Source organism: Gossypium raimondii, chromosome 11, assembly GCF_025698545.1.
Source record: "Gossypium raimondii isolate GPD5lz chromosome 11, ASM2569854v1, whole genome shotgun sequence".
NCBI lineage: Eukaryota > Viridiplantae > Streptophyta > Magnoliopsida > Malvales > Malvaceae > Gossypium > Gossypium raimondii.
The window spans coordinates 2429672-2445281 of NC_068575.1; the positions used below are offsets into that span (position 1 = coordinate 2429672).

Here is a 15610-nt window from a genome sequence, read left to right on the forward strand (position 1 = left end):
CAATATTATAGTCTCGTATCATTACATGCACTGAAATTGAGAAAGGTTGTCAAGCTAAAGGACTAATGTAGATGAGAAAAAAGTTTAAGGGTTAAGTTGAGAAAATTATCAAATTCAAGGACTAAATAAATTTTTTATCCAAGGTAGTTAGTACTATACTGATGAATGCATTGCTTTCTACAAAAACTGATACATATCAGTATTAATCTGTTTTGTATCTCCTTTCAAATTAATTATCTATAAATTTTAAAAATAAAATATTAATCAATTACAAAATACTCATCAATAAACTCCACAAATAAAATTCATCCTTCAACGAATCTAAAATAAATAAATCTAAAACAAACAAGTAAAAAAACCAACAAAATCATCATATACTAATAAAATTAAAGTTAATTAAAAGAAAAAAAAGCATACGCGCAACTGTGTTCATTAAGCTTTTAGATATTTTATATTTCCTTTTTTTCGGCTGATTTGTTAAATAAATTTTTTTATTTCTACTTTAATTTAGTTAATGTTTAAAGTTGGTAAAATAAATAGTATTTTTCTATATTTTTTAATACCACAATGCATAATATTTAGGTCGGTACAATTGACACGGATTAGAATTTTTATTAGTGTAGAGATAAGAGCGAGTCGAAAAAGAAGTTTAAAGGGTCAAAATTAAGTTGTAAATTTTGATATTGAGTTAAAACGTAATTTCACCATTGCATTAACTAATATTTTATAATTTTTAAAGGACTAAATTAAAGCTTTGTGATTTTCGAGGGTAAAGTATTATTTTACGATTATAATTTATAATTTATACATCTTAAAGGGTAAAAAAAAAACAATTTTCCAACTGTAGGGGACTAAAGCCGCTGCCTGCCTCCTCTTCAGTTGCCCTTATACGAAATATAAAATTGAGCGTTTTAATTTTTTATTGAAACAATATGTACCGACCGATATGATTAAAATCGATACAAAACCAACTAAATTAATCTATCTCATTGAAAAAAAGTAGTGCCAATGGAAGTAATCCTTTGATAAAGTCGTGAGAGTGGTTCCTACTAGAGAAAAAGAAAAGTAAGATCAAATTCCAAACTTGGTAACTTGGCAAAGTACAATTATCATCATCATTATTATTACGTCTGTATTTCCAAAAAAAAAAGTAATTTTAAGGGAAATATATTTGAGAGGTCCTTATATTATAGAGATCTAATTAAATTAGTCCATTTACTATTAAATGGATCAATTTAATTTTATATTATTAAAAGAATAAAATAAGATCAATTTGGAATAAATATAACATATACTATTTAACAGAATTAATATTGTTAAAATTTTTATGATTCTGTAAATGAAACTTTTGTGTGGAATTGAATTGCAAAAAAAAAGAATCAAGACATTTTTATACACTAATTGTTAGCTCTATTTCAATTTAGACTTATTTGATTTTTTTAATAGTATAAGGACTAAATTGATCTATTTAAAAATAGAGATTAATTTGATCCAATCCTCATAATACAAGAACCTTCCAAGTTCCAAGTATTTTAACCTAATTTTATGTTAAGATTAGCTTGGTCCGAGACAAATTCTAGTTCAATAATTTTTCAAAACGAGTGAAATTGTTTTCTTAATAGAAATGTTGACTAAAATATTAATTTTTAATGATATTTGCGTGACAATCTATGTGCATTTTATGCTAACATAACACCACTTTTCTTATGTCAATAAATAATTTAAAAATATTTAAAAATTGTACCGTGAATTGCCACAAGAGTTATGATATTTAAAATTTTAATATTTTAGTCATTATTTTGAAAACCATTAATTTAAATCTTTTTAAAAGATTGGTAGTCAGTTTTGACTCTTGTAAAGGATAAAGAGTTAATTAACTAAAAGAATAAGAATAAAATTAACAAGAATATAAATATTAAGGGCTAAAATTGATATTACACCAAAAAAATTTCCATATGTTTATACATTCTGTCCATTTTGCCACCTTCTATCCAACGTCACTCGCTCAGCCAGAAACAATCTACAAAATCACCTCGAACCGCTCAGCCTGAAAATGTCGTCCACGGAGGAAGGAGACGGCACCGTCGGAGCTCCCGGCAGAGCAGTTTCCACTGATCAAACAATCATCAATAAGTTATCAATAAATTTTAAAAATAAAAATATTAATCAATTACATAAATACTTATCAATAAACTTCATAAATAAAATACTTATCATTCAACAAATCTAAAATAAACAAAGAAAATGGGTTCATTAAGCTTTTAGATGTTTTATATTTCCCTTTTTCGGCTTATTTGTTAAATAAATTTTTATTTTTTATTTTCTACTTTAATTTAGTTAAAGTTTAAAGTTGGTAAAGAAATAGTTATATATATATATATATATATATATATATTAATACCACAATGCATAATATTTAGTTCAGTGCTATTGACACGGATTAGAATTTTTATTAGTGTAGAAATAAGAGTGAAGTCGAAAAAGAAATTTGAAGGGCGAAATTAAGTTGTAAATTTTGAAATGAGTATTAAAACGTAATTTCATCATTGTATTAGTTAACATCTTTATAATTTTTAAAGCACTAAATTAAAATTTTATAATTTTTAGGGGGCAAAGTACAATTTTATCATTATAGTTTATAATTTATACATCTTCAAGACTAAAAATATAGTTTTCCAACTGTAGGGGGACTATGGCAGCTGTGTGCCTTCGCTTCCGTTGCCCTTATAAGAAAAATAAAATTGAGTGTTTTAATTTTTTATTAAAATAATATCTACCGACTGATATGATTAAAATCGATACAAAACCAACTAAATTAATCTATCTCATTAAAAAAAATTAGTGTGTTTAATTAGTGTGTTAATCGATGGCACTACTCCTTTGATAAAGTGGTGAGAGTGGCTCCTACTAGAGAAAAAGAAAAGTAAGATCAAATTCCAAACTTGGTAACTTGGCAAAGTACAATTATCATCATCATTATTATTATGTCTGTATTTCCAAAAAGTAATTTTAAGGAAATATATTTGATAGGTCCTTATGTTATAGAGATCTAATTAAATTAGTCCATTTATTATTAAATGGATCGATTTAATTTTATATTATTAAAAGAATAAAATAAGATCAATTTAGAATAAATATAACATATACTATTTAACAGAATTAATATTGTTAAAATTTTTATGATTACGTAAATGAAACATTTTATTTAGAATTAGATTGCAATTGCAATTGCAAAAAAAAAAGGAATCAAGACATTTTTATACGAAATTATTAGCTCTGTTTCAATTTAGACTTATGTGATTTTTTAATAGTATAAGGACTATATTGATCTATTTAAAAATAGAGATTAATTTGATCCTGTACTCATAATACAAGAACCTTCCAAGTTCCACGTATTTTAACCTAATTTTAAGTTGAGATTAGCTTGGTCCGAGCCAAATTATAGTTTAATAATTTTTCAAAACGAGTGAAATTATTTTTTAATAAAATGTTGAATAAAATATTAATTTTTAATGATACTTGTGTGACAAATCATGTGCATTTTATGCTAACATAATACCGCTTTTCTTATGTCAATAAATAATTTTAAAATATTAAAAAATGCACGGGTGAATTGCCACGAGAGTTATGATATTTAAAATTTTAACATTTTAATCATTATTTTGAGAAAACATTAATTTAAATCTTTTTTAAAAGGTTGATAGTCAGTTTTGACTCTCTCAAAAGATAAAGAGTTAATTAACTAAAAGAATAAGAATCAAATTAACAAGAATATAAATATTAAGGGCTAAAATTGATATTACACCAAAAAAAAATTTCCATATGTTTATCCATTCTGTCCATTTTACCACCATCTTTCCAACATCACTCACTCAGCCAAAAACAATCTACAAAATCACCTTGTTAATTACTTCGAACCGCTCAGCCTGAAAATGTCGTCCACGGAGGAAGGAGGCGGCACCGTCGGAGCTCCCGGCAGAGCAGTTTCCACTGATCAGACAATCATCAACAACAAACCCCTAGAGACGATCATTCCAATACAGTGTACGAACTTCCTTCTCAGCAATGGCGAATTAGAGAATCTCCGGTCATTAGACGAAGCTTTCAACGGCAGCCAAGTCGAACCCACGTCCAATCCATTGATACAAAGAGTCCCATCAACCCTTGGCCGTCACAAAGATTTCAGGAAGTATTTCAAGCCGAAAGTGATCTCAATCGGCCCACTCCACCACGATGATCCCACCCTCCATGGATCCGAGAAGCTCAAGCTCAAATTAGCAGCACATTTCGTCAAAAACATTGGCTTCAATAAGGAAACCTTGTACAACAACATGAAGACAGAGATCAATGAGTTGAAGAAATGCTATGATCCAAAGGAATTGGAGAAGTATAGCAACGATGACGAGAAACTGGCTTGGATGTTCTTCGTTGATGGCTGCGCAATTTTACAAGCAATTTACATGCGTTACGGTAATGATGATGTTGATGGCCAAGATAATGATCATATGTCGAACGAATTGACGATAAAAAACGATTTGCTGACATATGTGTACTTGGACCTGTTCTTGTTGGAAAACCAATTACCTTTTCGTGTTCTTGAATTGCTTACAAGCTGGAGCGAAAATGGCAAAAAGTTCATGAAGGCAATCAAAAGGTTCATCGACGACAATGTTATCACCCCAGCCGAGATGAAAGAGCCACAATCGCATCAGCAGGACAGGTAATTTAAGGGATTTAAATATAATAAAAAAAATTGTGGAGTTTGTAAATGTTAAAGTTTTTTATAATTAAATTAGTGATGGAATATTATTCTTATTTTCGGTCTGATTAGTTGATTTGGTTAAATTATATAATTTTTTAAAAAATATATAAAAAATCTGATTTAATCACCATATTTAATTGATTTAATATTTTATTCTAAATTAATACTTTGTTTGATTTTTATCCAACCAATCTGATCAATAAATTTGATTTGATTCTTAAATTTCTTTTATGTATTTATATTTTTATAAAGGGTTAACATTTTTTTCATTTTGAGGATAAGAAAATTTATAGTTTAATCTTTTTAAAAATAGTACTTTTTTGCATTAATACAATAATAAAATTATATTTTAGCTAATATTATTTTAATAAGATTGAATAATTAAATCGGAAATCAACACATCGATTTAGAGAAAGTTATTAGATTAAATTGAACTGAACATTTTAATAATTTATTTAATTAAACGGAATGAATCGACCCGTTTTATTGAACTTATAAATTAATTACTTAATCAGTTTCACCATCTATCCGATTTTGTAAACAGTAATTTAGCTACAAAAATTTACAGTTCTAAATCCAACGAAAAAGAAAATTTTAGGTTGGCTCCCGACTAACACAGATTTTGCTCCAGTGAACGGTGGCAGCAGCAAGAAGAAGAGCCAATTCACCTATTGAATCTACTACGACAAAGACTCCTTTTCAAAAAAGAAGAAAAACGAAAACCATGGCGTCATTGTAGGTTTTGCACTCGACTTTTCATGTACTTGATAAATCGCAGCAACCGAACAAGAGCAAAACGGCACCATTCACACACCTTTCGCAACGTAAAAGAGCTTAAAAACGCCGGGATATGGTTAAAAGCAAGCGAAACAAGTTGTTTAACCGACATCAGTTTCAACCGTATCTTCTTCGTCGGAAAATTATGGTTACCGCCGATCACCGTCGATGATTCAACCGGTCCTAAATTCATGAACTTAATAGCTCACGAAATGTGTCCGGATTTCTACAACAATTTCACCGTCACTTCATATATTTGTTTCCTTGATTCATTGATCGATGAAGCCGAAGATGTTAAAGACCTGAGAGACGCCGGCATACTATACAACGGATTGGGGAGTGATGAAGAAGTGGCTAAGCTTTTCAATAAGATGAACACTGATTTGGTTCCTAGTCAGACGATTTACAGTGGGGTTAAAAGGCAAATACATAATCATTGTAAGAATATGTGGATTAATTATGCAGCTCAAGCTTATCATACTCATTTTAGGAGTCCTTGGACGTTTTTGGCATTTGTGGGTGCCATTGCTGCACTTCTTCTTAGTGCTTTGCAGACTTATTATACCATACATCAACCAAAGTAAGTGTTCTTTTACTAGTCTTTTTATAAACTCTTGTTATTTATGATAATTTTATAAGATTCTCGATTCAATCAGTTTAATTTTTTGTGTTCATTGAGGAATTGTTTTGAAAATATTTTTGAAGAGGTTTACTGAAAATTTTGAGAGAATCTTTTGAAAATTTTGTAAATTTCAAAACTTTTGTGAGGTTTAATTAGGGATTTTAAAATTTAGGAGGCCTAAATAAAATGTCAAGAATTTTGAAGGATTTAATGATAAATTTTAAAATTTCGAGGACCTCCTCTTACATTCTATCCTAAGTTGAACCAAGAGATTTCTTTTTTTAATATTTAAATATTTTCAATTAAATGCATCAATTTTAATTCAAACTCAAAATTTTAATTAATTAATCTAGTTTTATCATAAAAATTAATAATCCAAACTCGTTTAACATTAACATGAATGCAAATTAATCTAAACAAAAATTCATTCGAATTCAAAATAACCTTAAACCGAAACAACCTATACCTAAAATAATTTTATCTATAATAGCACAATCCAAAAAATCAAAACTTCAAACTTAAAATGATTCGAAACTTGTGAAATCCAAATCGAAACCATATAAATTTCTTACATGCCGAAGGTTTTTTTGTGTGTATTTGTTCAGAAATGCTTTTATATCTTTTTTTTCTTCAATTTGTGGCAGCAAAGACTCATCCAACCACAAAAATTGAAGGCTGCTTGAAGAACACCAAAGGATTCAAGGAGTCAAGTGTTTGTGTTTAATTTATTATAAATATTGAAAGTTAATTAATAATTTTTATATATATTTTGCCAAAGCTCTTTAATTTTTTGTATATACAATATTTATAGCCTGGGTAAATTTGTTTGACAATGCAGGGTGATTTATCCTAAATACTTACATCATAGAAGCAACATGTGTACTTAAAATTTATTTAACCTAAAAAATGTGTACAGTTGTTAAATTGGGTCTTAGTTTGATTAGTATTAGTATTGTTGTCGGTATAAAAGTACGTGGGTTCGAGCGTGCTAAAGTACATTTATCTTCCTATTTAATGGTTGATGAATGGTTATAAATGGTTTTTTATAAATAGTTTTAGGCATTGTAACGAAGATCTTATACCATTATTTGGTAATAATTACAATTAAAGTAATTTTGAAGTTAAGTATTTTGATCCTTAAATTTTTAAATACGGATGTTGAGAGTTTAGGAGGGGTAACCACAAACCCTTAAAAGGATTAATCTTCATGAGTCGTAAATCAGATATGATATATACCTTAGTCAAATTGAATTATTAATTTAACTAAAAATCTTGCAACCACCTTGAATTCAAAAGTGGCTAGGCCATCATGATTTCGCATGATCAATAAGTCTTCGACTTGTAAGTTTTTCGAATTTATACCATCCCTTCCTCCCTTGAGATATATAGGTCTTATTTTGTTTAAGGACCTAATAGATCAGGATTTGAGGGTTTGGAAGAACAATTTATTATATCAATGTTTTAGCCACGATGAACATAAGGTTATTGGGGAAATCCCTATTGGGTCTCCTACTAAGCGAGATAAATTTATGTGCCATACTTTAGAAGATAAATCTTACAACACTTGATATGAGTATTAGTGACTCTTTTCTTAACCTCTCTCATTCTCGATCCCTAACGAGTGAAATATTGACAATAATTTGTCTTATAAAAATTAGAATCATCCATGAAAGCTTATCGTGATACTAAAAATCAACAATCTCCTATTTAAGAGGTCTTGCCACAATGTAGCTACTACATAAACAAAACATTTCCAAAAGGTTTAGGGAGGTGGATCCCCATTGATCGAGGTGTGGGGAAGAGGTTAATCCATTAAACATTTTTTCTTTTACTAGGGTAGATAGGGTGCATCAGGGTTTACCTATAAACCTTCGAGAGAGGACTTTTCCAACCTTTAAGGATTTGTGTAATTGATTTGTTTTTGAAAAACCCAACATTAATAAGTTTGTGTTTTGGCAACAAGTGTTACATGATTTCTCTTATTCTAATGATTCAAGGACTTCAACTAGGAGCCCGGGACTCCCTAATAGTGGTTTGGTCTTCTTCTCACCAGAAATAGATGAAACTTGTTGCATGGGTTAAATGTAATTGTGATTCCTTTTTAATCATGTTTTGGGGATGTCCATTGGGATCATGATAGGGTACTAGGGTATGGTTTCTTCAATCTTGACATTATAAATTTGTTAAGGTTTTGGAAGCTTTAGTTATTCATGTTGCATGATCGGGTCAATTGATCGAGGTTAACCTAATATTATTTTTTAATTCAAAAGTTAAAATTATTATTGAGATAACTTTACTTAAATATCATCATGGCCAAATACAATTGTGATTAAAAATATTCATGCATTGAGCCTATGTTCGACTCCAAAAAGAAAACTGAGGCCTAGACCCAAGCCCATCCCATCCAAATAGCTTGTTTAATTATTTAAAAAATAAATTTATTTAAATTTAATTATACCAAATTTATATATCCAAAAGTACATATTCTTCTTTTGCATGTTTGAAAGTAAAAGACAGTTAGACCTCCATTGAGTATGGGTTGGACTGTGGATGACGAAGTTATCAAAATTTGGTGGTAGACCACAGTGAAAACTAGGAGCCTTCACAGTGTCTATAGAGCTTCACAATCATTATCATAAACATCCAAACCAGGAAACAACACTAATAAGCTCCTTTCCTTCCTTAGACGCTTCCTTTCTTAACCAATTCTATGAAATGATCTAAAACAAAGAACAAAACCCCAAAATTTTCCTTCCAGTAATTCACCCTTTGGAACCCTTCCTTTCTCCCACCATGTTTCGATCGCTTTCCCTCAAACGCTCTTTCAAAACCCACCTCAAAACACTCATCCATTGCCCTCAACACCCACCGCCGCCGCCGCCATCGTCGCCAGTCCTCTTCTCTTCAATCCGCGCTCTTTCAACCGCCTCTTCACCTCCTTCCTCTTCCTCCGACTCCGAGCTGCGCAAGTACCTCGGTTACACCGCCCTCCTCGCCTTCTGCGGCGTCGCCACTTACTACTCCTTCCCGTTCTCGGAAAACGCCAAGCACAAGAAGGCCCAACTCTTCCGGTACGCGCCGCTCCCCGAAGACCTCCACACGGTGTCCAATTGGAGTGGTACCCACGAAGTGCAGACCCGGCATTTCCACCAGCCGGAGAACCTAAAGCAGCTTGAGGAGTTGGTTAAGGAGTCGAATGAGAAGCGGGTCAAGCTTCGACCCGTTGGGTCTGGGTTGTCCCCGAATGGGATCGGGCTAGCCCGTGGTGGGATGGTGAATTTGGCATTAATGGATAAGGTGTTGGAAGTGGATAAGGAGAAGAAGAGGGTGAAGGTTCAAGCTGGGATAAGAGTGCAACAATTAGTGGATGAGATTAAGGATTATGGTTTAACACTTCAAAACTTTGCTTCCATTAGAGAGCAGCAAATTGGTGGCATTCTTCAGGTTTCCCCCCCTTGTTTTACATGATTATTCTTCATTAGCATGAATAATAGTATAAGCCAGCTTCATTATTATTGTTGCTACTTGAATTTTGCCTCAAAAAATAAGCTATTGTATGATAACAATGCATGATTCTAACTTTTCATGTAATTGATAATTCAATATTGTTATTGCATTTCATATTTTCGTTTTTAATGAACAATTATTTTGTTTTGTACAAATTCTGAAGAAGTAAAATGCAAAAAGGTGAATATCAGGTAGCAATAGTAACAATCTGATTCTAATGAAGTCTTAAACCTCTGTATGTCTTATGTACATGGTGTGTTTGACATATGCTTTAGAATCAGCCTTAGACATGATAAAGAATTTAGAGGAGGCATGTTTAGTGTTATTTCGATTTGACTTTATTTGTATGTATACCTGAAGTCTAATGTTAAGCATAATTAGTGTAATTCTACTCAGTTTTATCAGTTGTTGGTGACAAATTTGTTTTTCTTTTTTTGTACTTAGAACTTATATAATGTGCCAATTTCTTATCTTCAAATGGAGGAACCTTTGGGGCTGTGATAGACTAGTAATTTTCTGCAGAAATTAGCAAGACAAAGAAGCCTGAAAGTATTTTTAAAATTATATATGGTTTTTGATTGTGTAAAAGGAAGAGAAGAAACCCAATGAAAGAAAAAAGATAATAATTTCAGAACATCTTATAGCTTTATATCACATGAGGTCAGTGTTAACGTCTTAGGTTTGTCTTATTTTGTTATATTCTTCATTAAATAGGGTTGTTCAATGACAACTTACATTATCCTGATTTGTATACATGTGAATTTTGGATGAAGTGGAAAGCTAGGGAGCCAAGCTTGTTTCGTTATTAATGAAGTGAAACACATGAAGGTGTGTCCTTTTGCAGTTAACTGTTTTGATTTGACCTTCCTCTTTTTGGTCTTCTCATCTTTAGGTAGGTGCTCATGGAACTGGTGCAAAATTGCCTCCCATTGACGAACAGATTATTAGCATGAAACTTGTTACTCCTGCCAAGGGAACAATAGAACTTTCAAAAGAGAAAGACCCAGAGTTATTTTATTTAGCGCGCTGTGGTCTTGGGGGTCTTGGAGTGGTTGCTGAAGTGACCATTCAGTGTGTGGAAAGACAGGAGCTTGTAGAGCACACAACTGTCTCAAACCTGAAAGACCTCAAGAAAAACCACAAGTAATTTATTTTTACTGAATCCGTGAATCACAAAGTTCCTTCTACCTCATAAAATTACCAGCAACTTTCAACTAGATTTATCATATACTAAAATTTTTGGGATCAACATGAAGTTTGGCTGATTTTAATTCATGCATTCCTTATTTTGCTTGAGGTTATGATATTTGACAACCCAATCTTTTAGTGAGTCTAAATCGGAAAAATACTCGTATATTCCTTTTCTTAGACCAAAGAATGAATAATTAAGTAATTGATTCTCAAACATTGAAAGCTTTTTAACTTTTTGTTTGTAGGAAGATGTTGTCCGAGAATAAGCATGTCAAGTACTTGTACATTCCATATACTGACACCGTTGTAGTTGTGACATGCAACCCTGTTTCAAAATGGAGAGGTCCACCCAAATTCAAACCCAAACATACTACAGATGAGGCTATGCAGGATATTCGTGAGCTCTACAAAGAATCTCTAAAGAAGTACAGGTACTCCTATCGCCTCTAGGTATTTGTCCGATTTGTTGAAAATGCAACGAGGCCAATGGAAATGTTGGTCCTCTTGTGTGAATAGCCTGGCTGCAAATCACTCATTTTTTCCCCTTTTTAATATTCTTTTAGTTAATTACATTTCTTAGTTTTATATTGGTATTAGTAGCCTCGGTGGAGTAACTGAGAAAAGTGGAGGAAAGAATAAACTGATGAACTACTTGTGTGACTGTTTCTGAATTTGGTTTCTTTCTGGTAAAAGTACCATGGAGGTCCTTGTACTAGGAGTCCAATTGTAATTTGCCCCCTCTACTAAAAAAACAAACAAATTTGTCCCTGTATGTTAGATTAAAGAGTAAATTGGTCCTTCTATTATAAATCTCATTCATTTCTACTGTTAAAAACTAGTCCCTGTATGTCAATATGAGGTACACATGGCACGCCAAGTGTAACTGCTTGGTTATACTGTCAACCACACTAGTTTTTAACAGTAGAAATGGATAAAAGTTTTAACAGAAAGGACCAATTTGCTCTTTGATCTAATGTATAGGGACTAATTTGCTCACTTTTTGAGTAAATGGGCAAAATGCAATTTGACTCCTAGTATAAGGGCCTCTAGGTACTTTTACTGTTTCTTTCTTTGTCAACTTTCTTACCATTGAATTTCTTGTCCACTGACAGTATGGGTTATGGGTCTTAATCAGGGACTGATTTGGATTGGTTGGTCTAGCTGGAAAATAGAAGCTCTACCATTTCTTCTTTTTTATGGCTGGGGTACTAAATTTAGCTGGTTATGTGCAAATTTAAGATTTTCAGTCAATTATCTACTTTACTTGGTTTTCTGCAGGGCTAGAGATATTACGACTAAATCTTCTGATAGCAATGAACCAAACATAAATGATTTCTCATTCACCGAGTTAAGAGATAAACTGCTTAGTCTTGATCCTCTCAACAAAGATCATGTCATGAAGGTTAATCATGCTGAGGCTGAATTCTGGAGGAAGTCCGAGGGATATCGAGTTGGATGGAGTGATGATATCTTGGGCTTTGATTGTGGGGGGCAACAATGGGTATCAGAAACCTGTTTTCCTGCTGGAACTCTTTCCAAGCCTAGTATGAAGGACCTTGAGTACATTGAAGAGCTAAAGAAACTCATTGAGACGAATGAGTTACCTGCTCCTGCTCCTATAGAACAACGATGGACAGCTCGCAGCCAGAGCCCGATGAGTCCTGCGTCAAGCTCAGCAGAAGATGACATATTCTCATGGGTAATTTCTTTTCCCTTCAGTGATTTACAAATCTAGAGGTCTCTTACCCATCCATGAAAATGAAACTATCTTTAGCCTTATTAGGGAAATATACCATAAGACACATGTCCAAGTTCACAAGTGCATTCATGCACGCATATAGGTTTGGCTTTCTGCATATCTATTTTGGTTCACCTTTTTTTTGGTTAATGCACTATTTGGGGCCTGAACTTAATAATTGTTCCCACATTGGTGCTTGAATTTTTTTTTTGTCTAAGTTAGTCATTGAACTTGGCAATTGTTCGCAAATTGGGGCCTGGACTTTTTTGTCCAAGTTAGCACTTGCACTTGGCAATTGTTACCACATTTGGGCCTAAATATTTTTTGGCCCAACTCTTTTTAAAGAAATATCAGGGATTAACTTGGACTAAAAAAAGGTTTAAGCTCCAATGTGGAAACAATTACCAAGTTCAGCCCCCAAATAGTGTATTAACCCTTCTTTTTAAGTTGAACCACTGAAATTTTATGTACTTGGTTTCATCCTGCTGACAGCATAGCCTATGGATTAACTAGCAACAATGAACAATTGGTAGAAAATTACGAAGCACTGATGACACGCCTTATATCCCAATGTAGTGTGTCAGACACTGACACACCACTAACATGGCGGAATATGTGTCCGAGATGCTAAAACATTGAAAAAAGGAATTGGACAGAGTCAAGACGGTCTTGATGCATTCTAACAAGGGAGGCAACATGAATGGACTCATGATAAAGGATTTTCTGCCTAATTTTTTTCTTTTCACTGAGAATAGTAAAGCCTACGGCAATTACCAATGTTTGAAACTAAAAATCAATGCAAGGATTCAGTATATATATATGTTGAGTAGAATATGTTTTAGGGGTGAATTACTTGTGCTTCTCATATCTAAATCTGCTTTTCTTTTCTTTTTGGTATCAGGTTGGTATAATCATGTACCTTCCTACAATGGATGCTCGCCAAAGAAAGGAAATAACAGAAGAATTCTTCCACTACAGGCATCTTACACAGTCACAGTTGTGGGATAAATATTCTGCCTATGAACATTGGGCTAAGATTGAGGTAATGAATATATCTCAAAAAATATTTGTGTTTGGCATTGTTTATGAGTATACCGTTACCAGGATAGCACATTCACCATAGTTAGTTTATAGAGTCTCAATGCCTAATGGTTAAACTACTGGCCATTCACTTGCAAGCAGGAGCGGCACCCTGCCACTTCCCCCTAAAGCGGGAAAATATCACTTTGGTCCATTTAAATTTTATGAAATTATACGTTAGTGAATGGTTAAATTGCACTTAGGCCCCCCAAAAATGATAAAATTTTAATTTGATCTTTTAAAATTATAAAGATATAAGTTAATACAATGATAAAATTGTATTTTAGTTCTCATAAAGTACATAACTCAATCCCCCCCCCAAAAAAAAAAATTGTCTTCGCCCTTGCTTGCACAAATATGTTGTGAGTTGTGACCTATATGGTACACCATTCAGTCCATGAAAACAGGTTTTGTGAAATTCTGTTTTGATTGTTCCACGGGTCAGATTTTTGGCGCACCTATCTATATGTAAATCCTGTAAATGTTATGCAGAAATCAGGTTAAGCCTTTCTGGCATATGCTTCTTTGTGCATGCACTTGAACATGCATTTTTTAGCTTATTTATGGTGGTACTACCCTAGAACTTCTAATAAGTCTCATACTTGTTTAACCATAATTAGTGCCATGCAATGTTTAGGTCCCAAAGGACAAGGAAGAACTTGAAGCTCTTCAAGCGAGACTCAAAACCCGTTTTCCGGTTGATGCATATAACAAAGCAAGGAGGGAATTGGATCCAAACAGAATCCTTTCTAATAACATTCTCGAAAAGCTGTTCCCGTTATCCGACAATGTTTGAAGCACTCTATTGGTCAGTTCTTTATTCATTTAAATTCTTAAGAATTAGAAATTTAAAATTCATGTGGGCTGTTCTTTTGGCCAATGAAGCATCTTTTAACACTTTGTACACTAAACTGGGAAGGATATGATGACATTTCTGTGTATTATTAGAATTCTATTACATATAATAAGCCATTCTGAGTGTTGGTATTTTATCAATGCTACTAGCATGCTATCTAGTTCAGTTGGATGTTATGGTCAATTGGGATAAAAAGTAATTTTGAGATGCTGTACATTCCTGCATTTTCGACTTAAAATTTCTAGTTTAATTGCTAAAATTTTTAGTATTTTCTATCAAACTTTACTTACTAATTCTGGCATGCTTTACTGAGTAAAAATTGTAATGGTGTGAACAATTAAATTAAGGTTTTCTTAATTAAAAAAGAGGATTTAATTTTAAACCTATTTTAAAAAGACTTGTGTTTAATAAAGGATATGAACGAAAATAGATCAGTTCGGTTTTGAAAAATAGTTTCAAAAAAATGTTTTGGACTAATTATAGAGAAATTTTAATTTTAATTAAAAGTAAAAAATACAATGTTATCAATTCATTAGTGGATTAATGGAATTTTTAATGGCAAATGATCAATACAGTATTTATCTTAATTAGAGTGACAAAAAAATTAGAGTGACCAAAATAAGAATATTGTTATTTTAGAGTGACTTACTGTATAGCTTACCTAATATAAAATCCAAAGCAATTTAGGTTGAGCATGGTTCAAATTTTTGTTTAGTTGAATATGGTAAAAGAGTCGAACACAAATTGGCATATCCAATTGAATGTAGACAGTTTTATGAGTCTACTCTAAATTTGATCTGGTTAATGAACACCTCTAGAACTTGTAAGAAAACAAAATTATGGATTTATTTATTTTATGAGCTAGTATTTTGGTATCTTGATAGTGTATTTTTTATTATTATTTCAAAAGCAACTTTAAAAATCACCATTTATCTTTTTTATTTATTAATATTTTATTACACATCTATAAGATAGTTGTTAACCTCTTAACCCTTTTTGTGGAGTTTAAAACTTTAATAACAATGTACTGAATATTTTCTCTTTATTTATTTTGATATAGAAATTTGAGTTTTATTT

The 15610-nt window shown here is 32.1% G+C and overlaps 2 protein-coding genes across 3 annotated transcripts; both read left to right on the plus strand.

Moving 5' to 3' along the window:
• The first annotated feature begins 3873 nt into the window (after positions 1–3873).
• LOC105761588 (UPF0481 protein At3g47200) lies at positions 3874–7021 on the plus strand. 2 transcript variants are annotated; one of them, XM_012579444.2, is made up of 3 exons: positions 3874–4720; positions 5394–6119; positions 6806–7021. In XM_012579444.2, the coding sequence occupies exons 1-3, from the start codon at positions 3933–3935 to the stop codon at positions 6831–6833; spliced, it is 1542 nt and encodes a 513-aa protein (XP_012434898.2). In that variant the 5' UTR covers positions 3874–3932; the 3' UTR covers positions 6834–7021. The 2 variants fall into 2 exon arrangements, with proteins under 2 accessions (XP_012434898.2, XP_052479775.1); XM_052623815.1 differs by having other exon boundaries at positions 6811–7021.
• Positions 7022–8654: 1633 nt separating this feature from the next.
• On the plus strand, positions 8655–14673 carry LOC105761589 (L-galactono-1,4-lactone dehydrogenase, mitochondrial). Its single transcript, XM_012579445.2, has 6 exons — positions 8655–9605; positions 10561–10811; positions 11105–11290; positions 12138–12558; positions 13499–13639; positions 14315–14673. Exons 1-6 carry the CDS (start codon positions 8955–8957, stop codon positions 14471–14473), a joined length of 1809 nt encoding a protein of 602 aa, XP_012434899.1. The 5' UTR covers positions 8655–8954; the 3' UTR covers positions 14474–14673.
• Positions 14674–15610: the final 937 nt, after the last annotated feature.

What these genes read in the sequence shown, in the direction of transcription:
- LOC105761588 (XM_052623815.1), top strand. Translation starts at nt 3,933, where the DNA reads ATGTCGTCCACGGAGGAAGGAGGCGGCACCGTCGGAGCTCCCGGCAGA. An exon ending in CAATCGCATCAGCAGGACAG is followed by an intron (nt 4,721 to 5,393) that starts GTAATTTAAGGG and finishes ATTTTGCTCCAG; the next exon opens with TGAACGGTGGCAGCAGCAAG. An exon ending in TATACCATACATCAACCAAA is followed by an intron (nt 6,120 to 6,810) that starts GTAAGTGTTCTT and finishes GTGGCAGCAAAG; the next exon opens with ACTCATCCAACCACAAAAAT.
- LOC105761589 (XM_012579445.2), top strand. Translation starts at nt 8,955, where the DNA reads ATGTTTCGATCGCTTTCCCTCAAACGCTCTTTCAAAACCCACCTCAAA. An exon ending in GACCTCAAGAAAAACCACAA is followed by an intron (nt 10,812 to 11,104) that starts GTAATTTATTTT and finishes TTTTGTTTGTAG; the next exon opens with GAAGATGTTGTCCGAGAATA. An exon ending in AAGATGACATATTCTCATGG is followed by an intron (nt 12,559 to 13,498) that starts GTAATTTCTTTT and finishes TTTTGGTATCAG; the next exon opens with GTTGGTATAATCATGTACCT.